Source organism: Carassius auratus, unplaced genomic scaffold (genome assembly GCF_003368295.1).
Source record: "Carassius auratus strain Wakin unplaced genomic scaffold, ASM336829v1 scaf_tig00215316, whole genome shotgun sequence".
NCBI classification, from domain to species: domain Eukaryota; kingdom Metazoa; phylum Chordata; class Actinopteri; order Cypriniformes; family Cyprinidae; genus Carassius; species Carassius auratus.
The window spans coordinates 1,863,305-1,882,060 of NW_020528035.1; the positions used below are offsets into that span (position 1 = coordinate 1,863,305).

General features: G+C 38.8%; 1 protein-coding gene across 3 annotated transcripts in view; it reads left to right on the forward strand.

Moving 5' to 3' along the window:
* Positions 1-18,756, forward strand: part of rgs3a (regulator of G protein signaling 3a) — a 170,523-nt gene that overhangs the window by 138,352 nt on the left and 13,415 nt on the right. For 2 of the 3 annotated variants that reach the window (XM_026259999.1, XM_026259994.1), the window contains one exon: positions 15,301-15,374. In XM_026259999.1, the coding sequence (XP_026115784.1) occupies positions 15,301-15,374 (74 nt within the window). Of the gene's footprint in view, positions 1-15,189; positions 15,206-15,300; positions 15,375-18,756 lie in introns of those variants that run through there. The other variant, XM_026259998.1, reaches the window with a different exon arrangement.

Here is an 18,756-nt window from a genome sequence, read left to right on the forward strand (position 1 = left end):
AACCCAGGAATTGAACGGATGGTTGATGGAAGGTGCATTTTTCTGCCTTAAGGAATAATTGGAATTTTTGTAACTGGGTGAGGACTGGGTCTTTACATGTTGGCGATGTTTGACCAGGCTCTGGGAGTAGATGAGGATGCCATCTATGTAAACTATAACAAAGTGGTTGAGGTACTCCCGGAGCACCTCATGCATGAAGTCTTGGAAGACAGAGGGGGCATTGACTAGACCATAAGGCATCACCGTATACTCATAGGAGTCACAAATGCGGTCTTCTATTCATCACCTTCTTGTATACGGATGTGATTATAAGCACTTCTGAGATCTAGTTTTGAATAAATGACTGCTCCTCTAAGCTGTTCAAGGGCAGCTGGGATGAGGGGAAGAGGGTACTGGAATTTGACTGTAACTTGGTTTAATGCTCGGTAGTCGATGCAGGGTCCTAGGCCTCCGTCCTTCTTGGCCACGAAGAAGAGACTTGAAGCGGCAACTCCTCCATGGCCTTCTGTTCCGGAAGGGAGAGCATGTAGATCTTCCAGCGAGGCACTGGCGCTCCCGGAGTCAGGTCGATGGCACAATCCTGAGGGCGGTGAGGAGGAAGTTGTGAGGCTTTGTGCAGGCAGAAGACGTCTCTGAACTCTTGGTGACAAAGGGGAATTTCAATGGAGCGTTTCGCAACAGGGCTTTGAACGGAGGTTGTATTGATGGGTAAGACTTCGGAGGTCTTTATCGGCGGTAAGGGTCTGTGAGGGAAGCAAGATGGGAAACACTGGGCTTTCCGGTGATGGTGATTACTTGGTAGGTGGTTTTGGTTGTTTTGGCTGGTAGCTTGAGCTGGCGGCAGAGGCTCCCCTAGATAAAGTTCCCAGCTGACCAGGAGTCGAGGAGGGTGGTAACTGGAAGAGTGACGTTGTCAGCAGTAAGTTGTACAATGGTGGTAAGTGGATTCATCAATAGGTGATGGTTAAATATAACTCATCGCTGGCCGTGGGGGGCGAAGGGAGCAAGCCAGGATGTGGTGATTTCCTGAACCACAGTAGAGGCATAGTCCCTGGGTCAGCCACCTCTGCCACTGGTTCAGGGTCAGGTTCCGGAGGATTTGAGGCTTCAGTTCGGCGATACCGTGTTGGTAACCGGGAAGGTGAGGATTCTTGAAGGCAGGTTTGAAGGCGATTGGAACATCTGATCGCGAGATGGATAAATCTTTCTAGACCAAATGAATCGTCTTACACGGCCAGGTGGAGGCACAACTTGGGATCCAGACCTTGACGGAAGGCGGTAAGAAGGGACATTTCGTTCCAGCCAACTGGTATTTATTGATGGAGGCAGAACATAACAGTGGGTGAGTAGTAAATGGAGGTTGAAGGAGGATCCTTGCCAACGGGTATGAACTTGCCAGATGGGGTGACCAGAGTAATCGGGGAAGGTGACCAGAGTGGAGGATGATGAGCACACACCTTGGCGATGGTGAGTAGAGGAGATATTGATGGAGGTAACACTGGAGCGTAACTGGGACCACGGGATGGAGAAGGCAGATTGCTGAGATAGAAGGTAAACACAACAGGTAAGTATTAGTAGGAGTCAACTCAAGTAACTAGCAGGAAAATGTTCTGCTGAATAGTCACAAGATCAGACAACTGAGGACCTGAGGTGTGTGCCTTTATAGTGCTGGGGAAGATTGGTAATTGGATGGTGATTATAAACATGAAATTATCCAGCCATGGCTTCCTGTTTCACAGAAATATAAATAGGAGGGAAAACAAAGCCCAAATTCCCTTAATCATCCGTCAAAATGAGAAAAACCAAAGAATATATTTCTGATGTTCAGCAAAGGATAATTGAGCTTCACAAATGAGTGAAGTGGATTTAAGAAAAGAGCTAGAGCAGTGAAAATTACCATTTCCACCATCAGGGCAATAATTAAGAATTTCAAATCAACATAAAATGTTACGAAACTGCCTGGAAGAGGACGTGTGTCTATATCATCCTAATGCACTGTGAGAAGGAGCGTTTGAGTGGCTCTCAAACTCTCAAAGACTCTACAAGGATCACAGCTGGAGAATTGCAGCGAATAGTTGAGTCTCAGGGTCAGAAAACCTTAAAAAAAATTGTCAAACAGAACCTACATCACCACATTTTGTTTGGGAGGGTTTCAAGAAAAATTATCCTAGCTCATCCAAAGTCAAACTAAAGGATAATCAGTTATCAGACATGACTGGAACTTCAAATGGGACTGGCTTCTATGGTCAGATGAAAAAAAAATAAAAAGCTTTTTAGCAGCAAACACTCAAGATGGGTTTGGTGAACACAGAGATAAAAAAGTATCCCATGTGTACAATTAAATATACTGCTGTATTTTTTATGTTGTGGGCCTATATTCCTGCTGGACGTCCTGGACATCTTGTTTAGATACATGGCATCATAGATTCAATCAAATGCCAACAGATAAAATATAAGTAAGTGACTGACTTCTACAAAATCTTAAATCTTAAAATGGGCCATGTTTGGATCTTTCAACCGTACAATAATCTAAACACAAACCTCAAAAACAACACAGAAATGGGTCACTGAGCACAAAACCAAGCTTCTGCTATAGCCATTCCAGTCCTCTAACTTGAACCCAGTAGAAAATAAGAGGAGTGAACTGAAGAGAAGAAGCACCAACATGGAGCTGGGAATCTAAAGGGTCTGGAGTGATTATGGATGAAGGAATTGTCTCTGATCTCTTGTTAGGTGTTCTCTAACCTCTTCAGGCATTATAGGATAAAATGTATACCTGTTAAACTGGCAAATGGAGGTTTCAAAAAGTATTGAATAAAAGGGTACTGTTAATTGTGGCCAGTGTGTATTAAAGAAAAAACATTTATTCCAATGATATTTCCCCCGTTTTTAAATTCTTATTATCCAATGAAATGATACATTTTTGGGAAAGATCAAAAAGATTAACAATGCAGATGTATTTTCACAGCCTTCTTTGATCATATTTACCAAGGGTGCTGATATTTTTGGCCATGACTGTATGTGTATCTGATATGAATAAAACCCATCTGCAAATTAAATTTGAATGGATTGTTATAGTTGTTTCCATGGATGTGTGTATTTTTCAAATTCTAAATGTATTGTTTTACTAGTATGTGTATTTAAATGTCTGAAACCTAAAATATGTATTATGGGGTTAATAACACTGCATAGTTGTGATAATATGACTAGAGCAGTACTCGTCTCTCTCTGGCTCAGTGCCAGCCAATGCGCGAAACCACAGTTTGAAATTGGCAGTTATGCGATGTCAGAGAACTTTCTAAATGCCATATGTGGGACCATACTCCCAGGGGTACAGATATAAGCATCTCATAAGTGGGACCGTAAAGTTCAAAGAGTTAAGGTGTTATTTTATATATAACATCATGTACACATGTCAGCTAACTTAAGTAAAGTTCTTACATCCCTGTGTCCTCAGTGTAAAAACAATGTTAGAAGTTGAGTAAAACAGGTATACTTCCATAAGGAAATTAAGTTATAGCACTAATTCCAAAGTTGTGTGGAAAAACACCTACTGTTCATGATGATAATAATGATGAGTAAAGTGAATCATGCCAGCTTTCTCTATGTTTCATTTGACTGGCTATTCAGAGTATCAGCAGTTTATCCATATGGGATTTGATGTATAATCTGATGCTGTCATTGACTCCACAATTTTGTCTATTTTCGATCTTTAATTCTTTAATATAGCTTTCTCGTCATTTTTTCTAATAAATTTCCTTTTTTTTGTCCTGATTCACTCTCTTTTTTTTCTCTGCGGTGCAGCCCATTAGGGTAGGTTATTTTTAGCTCAGGGCCAGTGCGCAAACCCGACTCATGCTGGGAGAGATTCAGACAGAGGGTTTGAGCATGTGTTTTGTGGTATGCACAAGAGGAAATGAGCCAGCAGTGTTTTCCTCAGAGTCTGGGATTCAGGGTATTTTACATTTATCAACAGTATTCAGCTTATCTTTACATTCACAAAGCTCATATTAATGACACAGTGTCTAGTTGGTGTGCCCATGTATAGCCACCAGAGGGCACGCTTCTTAGTTTTGTTTATTTCTTTGGATTTCAGTTCCCATCACCCTTTGTTTTGACTATCTAGTCTAATTACATTCAGCTGTGTCTCATTTACCTTGTTAATATTCACATATAAGCCCGGTTTTCGAGTCTTTGGTTGCTGGGTTATTGTTTTTCTGTTACCTGTTTTCTGTTGCTTTGTTTTTGCCCTGATGTGGATTACTCTGTTTTTTGGACTCTTAATTAAATCCTGCATTTGGATCTTCTTGTTTCGGAGTATTCCATGACAGAATAAACAGCCATCAACAGATACAGCATCTAGGCTGGGCTTATCGAATTGTGGACCAAGGGCATTCGTATTCTTCCTCCTGCTTCGAAGAAGTAGCGTAAGACTCTGCTCAAATGTTGGTGGATCTTCGCCAAAAAGGGATGAAAGTAGGAGGTTTTGCTCAGACCTTCTGGACTTCGGTGGTAGGACTGGAACTTAGTGGATCCATGCTCAGCAAGACTTTTAATTATTGCTTAGACAACCCCTTGCCTCCTCGGAAGATGGTGGGGCTTAAGACCGTCGACTTTTGGAGTTTCAATGATTATATCTGTTACTGCAACTTAGTAATGTCATGTCGGTCTGAATCCATTGCAGTGCCCCTGGAGATGCCCGAGCCCACTCCACTGGATAGCGAATCTTCACTGTCTAAGTCTTGCAAGTGAAAGTCAAGAAGGAAGAGGGCAGCAAGGTCCACTCCAGATCTCCCGGAGCTCGCTCCTGTCCTTGAATCTGTCGCCAAAACCTGTTCCTGTTTCTAAGTCTGACCCTAGTCCGATGGTCCTGGAGGACCTGACTTCGGTGATCTCAAGTCTCATAAATGTGAGGACCCGATTCCAGCGGTTTTGAGTCCGGTGGACCTGGAGGACCCAGCTCTGGTGGTCTTTAGTCCAGTGGTCCTGGAGGACCCAACTCTGGTGGTCCTGAGTCTGGTGGTCTTGTAGGACATGACAGTCACCACAAAATCACCCAATTTCACTGCTGCCATAATCAAGAAAGCCATCTTTGCCTTTGCCCTGTGGGTTGTTCTGCATGATTGGGAACAATCAGAGTCCATTTCAGAGCCTGCTCCAGTCTGACAGCCGTCAGAGTCCACTCATGAACCCACTCCAGTCCAGGAGTCCTCAGAGTCTACTACAGAGCCCTGTCCAGTCCAGGAACCATCAGAGCCTGCTCCAGTCCAGGAGCCCTCAGAGCCCGCTCCAGTCCGGGAGCCCTCAGAGTCCACTCATGAACCCCCTCCAGTCTGGCAGTCCTCAGAGTCGACTCCAGAGCCTGCTTTAGATCAGGAGCCCTCAGAAACCACTAAGAGCCTGCTCAAGTCCAGGAGCCCTCAGAGTCCCCTCCATTCCATGAGTCAGCTCAAGAGCACAATCATGTCTATGAGCTCACGCTAGACCACACTAAAGTCTAAAAGTTAATTCCTGAGCTAGTTCTAGTCCAAGCGTCCACTACTGAGTCTGCTCTAGTTCTTCTGCAGAACCTCCCGAGGCTGTGATGGCCACTCCCGAACTCTCAGTCTGCCTGGTCATGGCCAAAGAGACTGTTGTTGAACTGTCTGCCTGTCCTGTTACAGCTATCAATGCTGTTACTAAAGGCCCCGGTATACTTCAAATGCAGTTCATTTTCGTTCTTCATTTGGAGGCAAAAAGAAGTTTGAAAACTCTGAGTGACGATATACTGTTTTCGAACATTCCAACACTCCCGCACTGATGGAGGCGTGGTGTAGACTAATGTATACGTGTCGCGACACATAAGAGTATGCCCTAAACACAACAACCATGAAATGATGGACTAGGTGTGAGATGGATACCAATGGTCAGAATATAATAGACAAAAGAATAATGATTACCAGCAGTTCAGAGTCAAGCATCATGTTTGCAATACAAAAGAACCATTCCATTCCCATGATTTCCATTCCCCAGTCTTCAAGTGTAAATGACTCATAGTCTGAAAATTTTTGCATGATGTGGAAAAAAATATTGGCATCATCTCAATAACATAAACCTGTTTGTTAATTTATTTTATTAGTGTTCATTTTATGAAACTGGATAAATTATTACACTTTTTTATATTTTATGTGGTATCATCATTTGATAAAAACAAAGGTTAATTATTTTATGTTCTTTTGGCATTTCATTTAGAAACAACAATAGCAGCAGCAGTATGGCTTAACATTTATTTGAAAAGAATTTGGTACTTGCTATCTTTATCTTTATTCTTTCCTTTCATTCTTTCTGGCTTCGTAAAACTTGCATCTGATGTTTCTCTAAGTCTCTTTTTGCATAACTCCGGGTCGTTGGCACCAAGATTCATTGCAATTTCTTTCTGGGAATTAAATGCTTTCTCTGAAACTTTAAAGTCTCTCCGCGAGTGATCATACTGGTGTGGATATATTTGTGTCAGCTCAGCTATTCGACACAGTGTATTTATGTTGCTAGTGACCTGGAGATGCTCTTCTCCTGCCTGACCTCAGCTGAATGAGAAATTAACCAGGAAAAAAATTGCACATCTAAGAAGGTGGAGTTCAAGAACCCACCAACCGTTTACATAATCGCCATGGGTCAATGGTATCTCAAAGGTATTTGGGAGCCAAAACAAACTCCCCCCGAAAGTTTGCTTTGGTGAGCTGTTTCGAACTGCTGAAACAAACTCAAAACAAATTTCATTTCTGACTGATTTTGTTTGAAATGATGTCATAGAATGATGTCAAACGTTTTAAGTATATCGGGGTCTTTACCTCTCTGTGCTCTTCTTTGCAGTCCTGCCTAAGCTGCTAGGGTGTTCGTCTGCTTTGTCAGCACCACTGAAGTGGTTGTCAGCTCTGCCTTTGCTGTCTGCCAAGTTCCTGGCTCTGCCCTGGATGCCCGCTGGAGTTGTTGTTTGGCCAGAGCCTCGCTAGTCTGCCCTCTGGCCTCTTGTCCTACCGGCCCCATTTGGCCTCCTGCCTTGTCGGCTCAGCCTTGGCCTCCTGTCCTGCCGGCCCTATCCTGGCCCTCTGGCTTACCTCTGTTTCTAGACCTCTTTCAACACATGGACCTGGCCCACCATCCTTTTCCTTGGTCTGCCTCCATTCCGCCTCCCGCTTTTTAGATGGGGTTAATGTCACAGTGTCTAGTTGGTGTACCCATGTATACCCACAAGAGGGCACGCTTCTTAGTTTTGTTTATTTCTTTGGACTTCAGTTCCCATCACCCTTTACTTTGACTATCTAGTCTCATTACATTTAGCTGTGTCTCATTACATTTACCTTTGTTATCTCATCCACTTCTAACCCGGTTTTCTTTGTCTTTGGTTGCTGGATTATTGTGTCACGACCGGTGATACAAGGATACACGGAGAGAGATCCAAATGTGAGTATGTCTTTATTTAAGGGCAAATCCAAAGGGTAAACAGTCCAGGCATGGGTCAAAACCAGAATAACCATCCAACATGAAAACAAAACATGAACACAAGGCAAGGGCACGAACTGACGGACATGAATTAAACATGGACTCCGTGACACATACTAAGACAGACCGGGTTAAATACACAGGGAGAGATGAACGCTAATGGGAAATTGACAGAGTGTTATGATTGATAACCAGTGACAGCTGGGTGCAATGATTTAGGCAGGGACGTGAGAAATGTGGTTGATGAAGTGACAGACACCGTGGGAAAGGAGGACATCTAGTGGAAACCCAGGGAACACAACCCAGACACTGTGACATATTGTTTTACTGTTATATATATTCTATTGCTTTGTTTTTGCCCTGATGTGGATCACTCTCATTTTTGGACTCTTTATTAAATGCTGCAGTTGGATCTTCTCGTTTTGGAGTATTCTGTGACAATTAGCCTTTCGCCGAGCCCTGCCCCCCTTAGTTACTGTTGCTACCTCCGACAAACAAATGGTCAAACAGCGCAACATATTGCCATGACGGGAAGAGGTATACCAGTGCGTGTCAGTGACCTTTTTTGGAGCAATACCTCCGCGATATCCTCCAGATCGAGGCAAAAGGGATTACAGTATGCAGTGGAGGGATACATTCAAAATATAAAAATACGCGATGAAGGAGACACGACTACTATCAAGGCTAATGCTTACCGGTCTCAAGCAAAATCAGAGAAACCCCATGACCTGTACCTCAAATGCAACCAGCACCGCCTTGTGGACCAGTAATGCTGGTCATTCTCTTTCATATGTTATGGTCTATTATTGTCTATTGCGAGTAGCGATTTTGTTCAAATGCAAGGGTATGTTAGCTAGCTAAACCTACATGTTTGCCAAAGCCATTCAAAGCTAACTAACATTTCTCGTTTTTTTTGAGAATCAGAAACAGAATGTTTTATTTCAATTGTTGATGAAAAGAATTCACAAATAGAAAATTGCTTTCACTTAAAAGGTGCATAACAGATAAAATAATAAAATGAAATGTTAAAATTTTATTTTACTATCTGTAATGTTCGACGCATTTAACTGGGAGTGGTGCTGTCCACACTGTTTTATCCATTGTAGGCACCGCTCACATTGTGTTTTCGGCTTTGGGAATGTAAAGAACACAACTCCTCCAGACAATCTTTTGGGGTATCTAGTATCCGATTTACAAACGCCGTGGACGCACCGCTTCACCATTTTGCTTGGAGTCAATTTTTGTCGGAGCTGCTCACATAGTTACGGTTGCTATGATGTGTGATTGGACAACGGCCGTTCTGGGGGAGGGGCCCGGGAAAGGCTAATGCGTCCCCTTGGAATTATAAGGTTCTATCTGCGTTCTGAGTAGGTTTGAGATATTGAGCTTTAAAATTTTTGTGTTCCATAGACTTCTGTAGATAGAACCTTTTTGTTTTTTCAATAAAAAATCCCAAAATGTACACAACTTAAAATAAAACATCACATAATGTAAATAAATTGTCACAGAATAAGAATATGTGAATAACTCAATTTTCACAAAAATGTCAGATAGAACCTTATTGACCTTGTGAAAAAGAAGTTAGAAATTTTAGCTTGCTTTAAAAAAAAGAGTGCCTATTAATAAAAAACTATGCTTTAAAAGAAAGTGCAAACTGAATGTGATATTTTCAGACAACTTTTGCATCTTGTTTGTAATAAAAAAATAAACATATATTATCAGTTTAGATTAAATGCAATTAGGTTAACTTGAGAATGTTATTTATCACTTATAGTGAAAAATAAATATACAATGAAACATGGAATGGAAGCATCTCTCTTTAAGTACACTTAGGTGGCCTTTACATTACTACTGTATTGATATGCACTTTTTTATTTTATTTTATTTTATTTTAATATTTCAAGTATCACAAGTGATTAAGCACACTTCTTTTTCACAAGGGTACTGAGGACAGACACAGGATATTACTCATATAGTACCATAATTATTGACAGTCTCATACAGTATGAAAGTATAATCGAAGTTTGCAAACATCATATTATTGATGTCTGCTGTATTATTATCGCATTAGGAATTTAAGTAATGCCATAGCAGCCACACCGAACACTCTGGCAGGATCTAGGTTAAAAGCACTCAGAGCACCTCAGCAGCTGATAAGCAATGACCTGGCAACCAAAAAGTGAAAACAGTCCAGTTGATGAACAGTTGTGATGTTCAGTGGTTTTCTGTATTGGAACATACTGTAACTATGGCCACCCTTTAGTGTGCCAATACACACACGTCACCATAGTTAATAATATGGCCCACCTGCTCTGGAATAAATAAATATAGTTATAGCATCATTAACTGTGTGATTAACTGTTTACATAGCAATCTGACACTACAGTCTATACTAACCAGAGAATGAGCAGCGCTTCACCCAACAAAGCCTACATTAACCAGTTCATGAAGCCTTATCCTTACTGTTTACATTTTTTTCTATTTTCTATAAGCATGTGCCTAGTATTGCACATGCTAGATACTGCATATCTAGTTTCCTCTAAAGGTTGTTCTCTGTCTTTAAGCTAACCTTCTTATTTAGGCTATTTGTTTATTTATTCCCACAGTTTGTTTCGGCTTGCTCACTGCATGGCACAAGAATAGTTTTCTGTAAACTTTATTCGGAACAATATATATATATATATATATATATATTTTTTTTTTTTTTTTTTTTTTTTTATTGACATGACCGTACTTGGCAAGTGATGAAACATATTTCTAATTCATAAATATACTGTTGATAAACACTAGAGTTAAATATTGTTACATCTGCAATCCACCTGAAGGCTTTGCATGAATGTTTTATAGAATCCTGCTGGTCACACACTTCCTCTAAAGTCATTTTATCAGTGTGTGCATTTACGTCAGTATCTTTCTGATGTTTTTACTTAACATTTTAGTGGCCACTTTTAATTTGAAAACAACATTTTGTACATAAACTGTAGGGAAATCCTCCTGAAGAAAATATGTGCAGCTCTCTTTAAAGCACGTTGATGTTTAGTTTCTGAGTCACTGCTACTTTGGACAGAGTCCAGAGCTTTAAAGGAAAAGTTCATCCATGAACTAAATAGAATTCTGCTACCAAATACTCCAATCAGTCTGAAATATGATTGTGCTGTTTTCCAAGAAAAGCATAAAATCCAGTCCTTTAAAAAAAAAAAGAAAAAAAAGTGAGTCAAAAAAAAAGAAAACGTCAGTGATGTAAACTTGTCTATAAAAGAAAGCTTTTATATTTTTAAATAAATATGTTCATAAATAAAATTATGTTTTGAAGAGTTGACGCAGTAATGAAGGTTTGTAGGGTGCTTTATTTGTTATAGGTTTCCAGAATGTTTATTTTTTTATCTTTATTGTTTTTTGCCTGCATGTTGATCACACATGACAAACCACATTCAAATATTACTTAATTACCCCCCCCCAATAGCTAATAATAAAATATGTCAAACCATATGAATTTCATTTATTTATTGATGCTTTTTCATCATTATATTTTATTGACCCCCATATGACTTGTATGCCATATTTCTATTCTACTGAAGCAAATTTATAGATATTTGAAACATACCAAAATTTAAGTATTTTTCACAAAAAAACATTCTTCTCTGTCACATTTCTGAAATACCATTCTCCATGCGTTGTTTGGCTACAAAATGCAATGCCGTTTGGCATTATGTCACTTAGTGGGGCACATTGCCTGCTGGGATGCATCAAGTTTTTGTATTTGAACGTGAATAAGCTTAAAGAGGCATAATGAAAAACATAATTTTGTGAACTACTACTTCAGCTCTTAAATCCTTAGAAACAAGGGCATCAGCAAAACTAGGATTTCGGAGTAAACACATATAGATGGAAGCTATCATTACCTGAAATCATAACATTAAATTTTAAGAAATCTTCTTTATGAAAAATACACATATGTAAGTGTATGCAACAGTTTTTGCACCCCTGGTCTATATTTATGTTATGATGAATAGCTAAGTGAATGGAAGCTGCCCTGTTTTCAAGAGATAGAGTATTAAGTAAAAAATGAAATTTCTTTATTAATAATTATACAGTATCAAGGTATACAATAATTACAATGGTCAGTACTTAAACACCACTTTTGGAAAGTGTCACGGCTTGTCAATTTGTATTTTAGCCAGCTAAGAGCCTTTCAATTCTTGTCTGGAGAATTTGCACCCATTGTTCCTGGGAAAAGAATCCTATTCATTAAATTATTAGTCTGTCTTGGTCTTTTGAGAGCATAATCACAGATTTTCAGTGATGCTTGATGGGATTTTGAGTCATGGCTTCAATAGAAAAGCACATCTTGAGGTTGACCATTGTGGATTTTGCATGTTTTAGGAGCAGGATTCTGGTTGTAAAAGCCACCCTTTATCATCTTAATCTTAACCTTAATCTTAATCATTTTTATTATTATTTTTTTTTAAAGACAGAATGATATTTGCTTCCAAAATATTTTTTTTCCAGTTATTTAATTGGACCTATCCTCTAGCACTGAAATATTCCCCATATCACTAGCTCCAACTCAAGCCCACAACATGATCCATCCAAACCTCTGCACATTTTTCTCCTCCAAAAACATATGTTCAATCATACATGCTTCATTTGCTAACTTCAGACAGAGAATTTTGTAGTGAGGAGGCAGGGAAGCTTTTCTTGACTTGATTCATCCACAAAGGTATATTTAGTGCTGCGTCACAGTCTGCTAAATATTCTTGAATCAGTCAAACGTGACTTTTGATATGCCTTTCTAGCAATCCTACTAGCAGTTGTCTCTGAAAGATTTCTTGGTCTTTCAGACCTCATCTTGATCTCCACCATCCCTGTTTACTGGCATTTCTTAATTACATTACAAACTAAGGAAATTACTGTTCCGAGGAACCCATGGTTTTTGACTGACAAGTCAGAGTATTTATAGCGCTTTAAAATTTGCGTCAGCTGGCCTTCCCTAACAATGATTGTGAACAAGCTATAGAGCTATTTACCTAACAAGCTAATGTCTGAGACCTTGTTAAAGGTTATCTGTGAGTCTTTTGCATGGTTCACATTTCCGTGTTTTATACTCTTAGGAAAGTCTGCTAGTTTTTTTTATTTGGTGCGGTTTCACATTGCCCTTTTCGCAATTGAACCAGAAACTGTAAACAAAAACACGAATGTGCTATGATCATCCATTCATTGGTTCATCCATTCAAATGTAACTGCGTCTGTTTGGAACCGGATCGAGATTATGTATGGTTGTTTGGTCAGCATCTGAGTGTGATTACACCTGATCCACACCAAGTGAGGAAACAAATTTGAGTTAAATTCAATCGACAGGTGTGAATACACCCTAAAAGTATAAACAGACCTAATAATCTTTATAGCCTACTTGTTGGACAGTAGTTCATTTATTATTCTCTTAACTATTCATAGTAAGTAATTAAGTAAGGAAGGAAGGAAGGAAATGAATACATAAATAAATAACAACAATTAGAGGTGCACAAACTTTTGCATGCCAATGAGGCCCCGTGCACACGGAGACGCGTTTCTGTGAATACGCACAAATTTTTTATCGGATAGGCGTTTTGTCCACACGGATCCGGCGTTTTCATCAGGTGAAACCGCTATTTTTTGAAACCGGGTCCCAGAGTGGATAAATTTGAAAACGCCGTCTTTGCGTTTTCGTCTGGACGGCTAATCCGTATATTTTCTGAAACGATGACGTCATCAGCAAACGTCTCCCCCTTAGTCAGACACCTCTACGTCACGTAACAGCAACAAAAACATGAACAAACACTGAACGATTGTCTTTTTATTAACTAACATTAACACTGATTAATTAATGTATTGTTCCATGTTCGTTTGTGTACCACGCGCAAGGTTTATGAGCATAGTCCAAGTCTTCTTCTCTGTTTTTAGTGTATCTCTGTGGCAGAATTACAGCGCCACATACTGGTCTGGCATGTATTCTACATCATTATGCGGTTTCGTGTGGACGCGGATATTTCTTGAGACGAGGAAAAAAAAGATCGGATTGGGGTAAGCTCCGTCTCCGTGTGGACGGGGCCCGAGTGTACTATACCAGCTTTTTTTTTCATCCAGCAGTTAAAGTGAATAAATTGTGAGATTTATATAAATCTGTGTAAATCTCTTTGATTGCAGTGCTTTAAAGTCAGTAGTACGCAAGAAGCAATTTACAATTCTGAGGTAAAGAGAATTTTTTTTTTTTTATAAAAAATAATCTACACAACCTCTCCTGCTCCTGGCATCAGAGCTTACAGAAATGGCTCCTCTGGGAATCTGGGGTTTCCTGCTTCCCACATTCAGGGTCCTAAGATTAGTTGCTTTATTGTGATGCCAGCGCTGACCGTTTTGACCCCTGTGAGGCTATGGGTGGGTTCTGTTAACTCTGTTCTCAGAACTACCATTTAAATTCAGAACTACCCTTTTAAAGAGTTTCTTTACTGTAGGACAACTCAATCATGCCCACCATAATGCTAAGGGGTGTACTTATAGATACCTGTAAAAGTAGGATTGTTTAGAACTATCCCTGAACTGAGGTGAGTTGTAACTATAACAGAAATCATGGACTTTAAGTCAGTGTGAAATTAAAATCTCCTAGTTTCTAGTTTATAAACGCATGCTATTGATAAAATAACATTTGGAAAATAGAGATTTATTGTGAACGATTCATTCATGCACTTTTTATTTATTTATGTATTTATTTATTTGACTTTAATATTTAATCAAAATAGCCATAACCCAATAAATGACAGACTAATCTCTAGTGGTACAGTTCTCCAATCATTTAGTCTGCTTAAAAACACCCACATATCAAGTCAACAGCCTATTCTTTCTTTTTTTCCAATCAATTATACTTACTCTTATCTGTGATTTACATCACAAATAACAAACAAAAAAATAAACAAATAAACAAAAAACAAACAAACAACAATAACAACGACAAAAAGAACAAGCTATTTCTCCTTCCATTACCATTACTTTCAAAATTAATATAGCCTGACAATTAAAAAGGACAGCCATGGTATTTATATAAAGTATTGTTTGTTTTACTATTTTGCATGGCTAAACCCCTTTGTTACAACTATCCACAATATATCTTACTTTGACATTACTCCTAAACACTGTACACCACAATAAAGTAGAAACCTTACAAGTCTAGAGAATAATGTGCCATTGTCACAAAAGTTTGTTGAAACAATGTTTTTACTTGATAAGGCCTAATTTTCAGAGGCGTGACAAATCCCGTGGGAGCTCAGACACGAAACAAAACAATATATATACAGAAGAGGAAATATTTGTTGAACCGAGAGGGCCAAGTAAAGCTGTTTTTTGTCCAGTCGCCACATGCGAGGTCTGTGCCATGTATGGCCACAGCCAGACCAGGGGTCAAGATGGGACTCGCACACAATGGCTCATTCTTCTACATACAAAGTGGTCTCAAACCTTCAGACTTTTGCTCCCCCTCCCCCTGTTTTCTTCTTGGTCAGTTCAGCCTATTATATCCCTCTGAGGACAGGAAGTGTAATGTGACTCCACGGTCTGAGCCCCTTTGCTTTAATCCAGGCATGGCTGGAGGCCAACTGAGCCTATCACATACACACACAATCTCACACGCTCGCTGCTGAGGATTACAGAAACCAGGGTCACACACACAGTGTAGTGCTATGGCCTGTACCAGGTGGTGAGGATTAACTTGTCTTGGTTTAGCTACTTGTGGGACTGCAATTCTGCATTGCTTTCCTTACTGGATGATGCCGACTGTTGGTCTCTCCACAGCTGAGCGCCAGCTCTGAATGCAGCTGTGACGTGGATCCTGACGGGACCAAGAAGAAGCAGAAATCCAAAAACCTGTAAGTACCATTCCCATTTTCTCAGCATTATATGTTTATTACTGGTGCTAGTGAGAGTTCAGTCTCCACATGTTACGTATTTTATCATTTGATGGGATGTTTTGAAATACTTGAGGGCTTTTAGATAATATCATTGTTGGTCATTAGTTCTTCATTAGTTTTTTTTTAATCTAATAGGGAAATTTCCACTTTGTGACAACTGTGGCAAATGCGATGGTAGTTCCTGAATTGATTTCACTTTTTGAAGAGATGGTAACGCTTTACTTTATCTCCCATTTGTTACCATAAGTTAATGCATTGAATAATATTAACTTACAGTAAGCAATACATTGTTACAGCATTTATTTTTCCTTGTTAAGGTTACTTAATAAAATCGCAACTTTTCATTTTTATTTCATGTTAGCTAGGTTAAATAAAGTCAAATAAGTTATAAAGAAGTTAAATAAAGCGATCAGACACAAGACTCTAATAATGCAAAGTATTAGTTCATATTGGAATTAATATTAACTAAGGTTAGTAAATGCTTTAGAAATATAATTGTTAGTTTATGTTAACTTCATTGCAATATGTTGGATTTTTCAAAGTTGTAAATGAAGAGTACTTTTGTACAAAGAAAATGTTCGTCTTTCTACTTCAAAAATTCATGTTTAATTCAATGGGCCACTTGCGATTTATTATGATTAATTTAAATCTACTAACAGTTTCTGAGTGGAAATTGTTTTGCAGGTAAATCCTTTTCAGTGTGTTGTTGTTGATTAATGTTTACAAATGGATCCTTATTATGAAGTGTTACTAAGAGATTTATAAGACTGAACCATTATTTGAGGCTGTTTCATTTGATTGAAGACAGTAGTAGCACATTGTGAAATCAGATTGATTGTAGTCAGAATTTACATGGGTTAGGTATTTGAATTGTAAAAAAAGGAAACACTAACTTTAACCTAATCTGGGCACATTTAGCATTGTATGCAGTCTATGTGTGTTGCGCAATCTATAAAAGAAGCTCTGAAAGCAGTGTCCTACATCTCAAACTTCTTCAGTTCCATGATGGTTTTGATGCTGTTGTCATAGCTCACTAAAGCTTGTGTGTGTGTGAATATTTTATCATGTGTGATACTGTGTTAAGCTCTTCACAGACAGTTAATTTTTCCCTTTTATTGTGAGGTGTGAATTGTGCCTTTAGGTATATATTAACACTCTTCACAGAACAATGGAATTAAAACCGCTCCTCATGACATCAACTGCCCTGTGCTCTTATAGTGAGGTCAACACAATAGAGGAAAAGTTTTTACTGTCTGGGACTGAAACTAACTTGAACATTGTTGATTAGATTAGATGATGTTTCTTTTGATATGGTTAGTCAAATTTAAATGTATAAAAAAATATACAGAAACTACTTCCATATTCTATTTAGTACAGCATTTGTAATAATGACATTCAGGGCACTTTTTAATGTTTTTTTATGTTTTCTAAATATGTCTCTTCACCAAGGCTGCATTTCCTTTTTTTTTTTTTTTTTTTAAATACAGTAGTATTAAATATTTTAAAGATCTTTAAAAAAATCTCTAATATGAAACAGAGAGCTCTCAGATTTGATCAAAAATATCTTTGTGTTCCGAAGATGAATGAAGGTCTTATGGGTTTGGAACGATACAAGATTAATGACAGAATTTACATTTTTGGGTGAACTAACCCTTTAATTATTTCAATCAATCAGTCAATCAGTCAATCATACCCCATGCCTATGAACTTTTGTACATACAGTCACAAGATAATGCAATTTATTACTTACTTTGTTTAATTAAAAATAAATATTTTTGTCATTAACATGATTTAACTTGAACTTTGAATTTGATGAAATGTCTATAAATTTAATTCTTAACAGTGTTTTTCAATTATTGGTCATGTTGATCTTCTATTTATAAATGAATGTTAATGGGCACAGAGAGACATGTCTAGAGTACTGACACAATTTTTAGTCTTTCAGGCCTAGTGCCTTAGGCTAATCTGTGGTGAAATGATCTGGTATGTTTAGCAGCCACAGGTTTCCTCGATCAATTTGAGGGATTAAAACTTAATATTCCACTGACTGAATATTGCTTCTGTCTCTCAAGAGGTTGTAATGGTTTAATCTTCTTGCAGACATTAATTTTAAGAGGTGTTTGGGGAATTGGTGGCTGCAGCACATTGAAAACATACATAAACATAAAATAACTGGCCGCTTTATTTAAAATCAGCAGTTCATCATAGATCAGTGCAAGTAGTGCATGTCATGGGAGTGGTTTATTTTACATATACATACTACAAGTTTGCAGCTGCTCTGATTCTGTTGTTTCAGCTGCATTAAGTCACAGTAACACTAGACTTCAGCATTGAATTCACTTCCATTCATACACATTTGAAATCAAGACTGGAAACACAGACTCTTCAGCTGTGAGTTAAACTGTGTCCTGAAAAAGTAACAGAGAATCTAAATGTCACAGATTGACCAGCTGACTAACTGCGTGGTTTGCAGTGTTGTAGAAATAAACCCTTATTTGTGATGAATTATCCTTTGTTTTGCAGAATGTCAGTTTACACTAAGTTCAAATAGCCTGTCTTGCCAAAGGTTTACTCTAACTCCACCCACTATTGTTTGATATATCCAGACAACATTAAAGAAGTATCCAAGCTGGAAACTGGGACAGTCAACCAACACACATCCACCTGATCCAATACTTCTCCATTTTCCTATCACATATCAGTTCAGAGAGGTGTTTATTTAAAATGTGTTGTTACCACACTCAAAACCAATGTACCCTTCCTGGATTCTTTATACCCAAACCAAGATGGCCTAGTTGAGTCCACACACACACACACACACACACACACACCCACAGTGAATGCCACAATGCAGCATATGCAATAACAAAAATGTTGTTATAGCGAAAGTGGAATGTGGGCAGCACGCTGTTGTGAATGTATGTGAAATTGAGCCTCATTTAGTTGAATGATGTAGTTGGGAAGTCATGGCCTAGATTTTGACTCCTAACCCTGAGGTTGTGGGTTCGAGCCTCTGGCTGGCAGTACCATGACTTAGGTGCCCTTGAGCAAGTGCTCCCCGGGCGCCGCAGCATAAATGGCTGCTCACTGCTCTGGGTGTGTGTTCACTGCTGTGTGTGTGCACTTTGGATGGGTTAAATGCAGATCACGCATTTTGAGTATGGGTCACCGTACTTGGCTGTATGTCACTTTCAATATTAAACAGGAATATTACACCAAATGTTTTCTCTTCTCTCCCCTGAATTTACATATCTTCAACAGTATATAGACATCATGTCAGCAATGGTGGAAAAGTCAGTCTACAGTGACTTCTGATATCATATTATATTCATCTCTTATC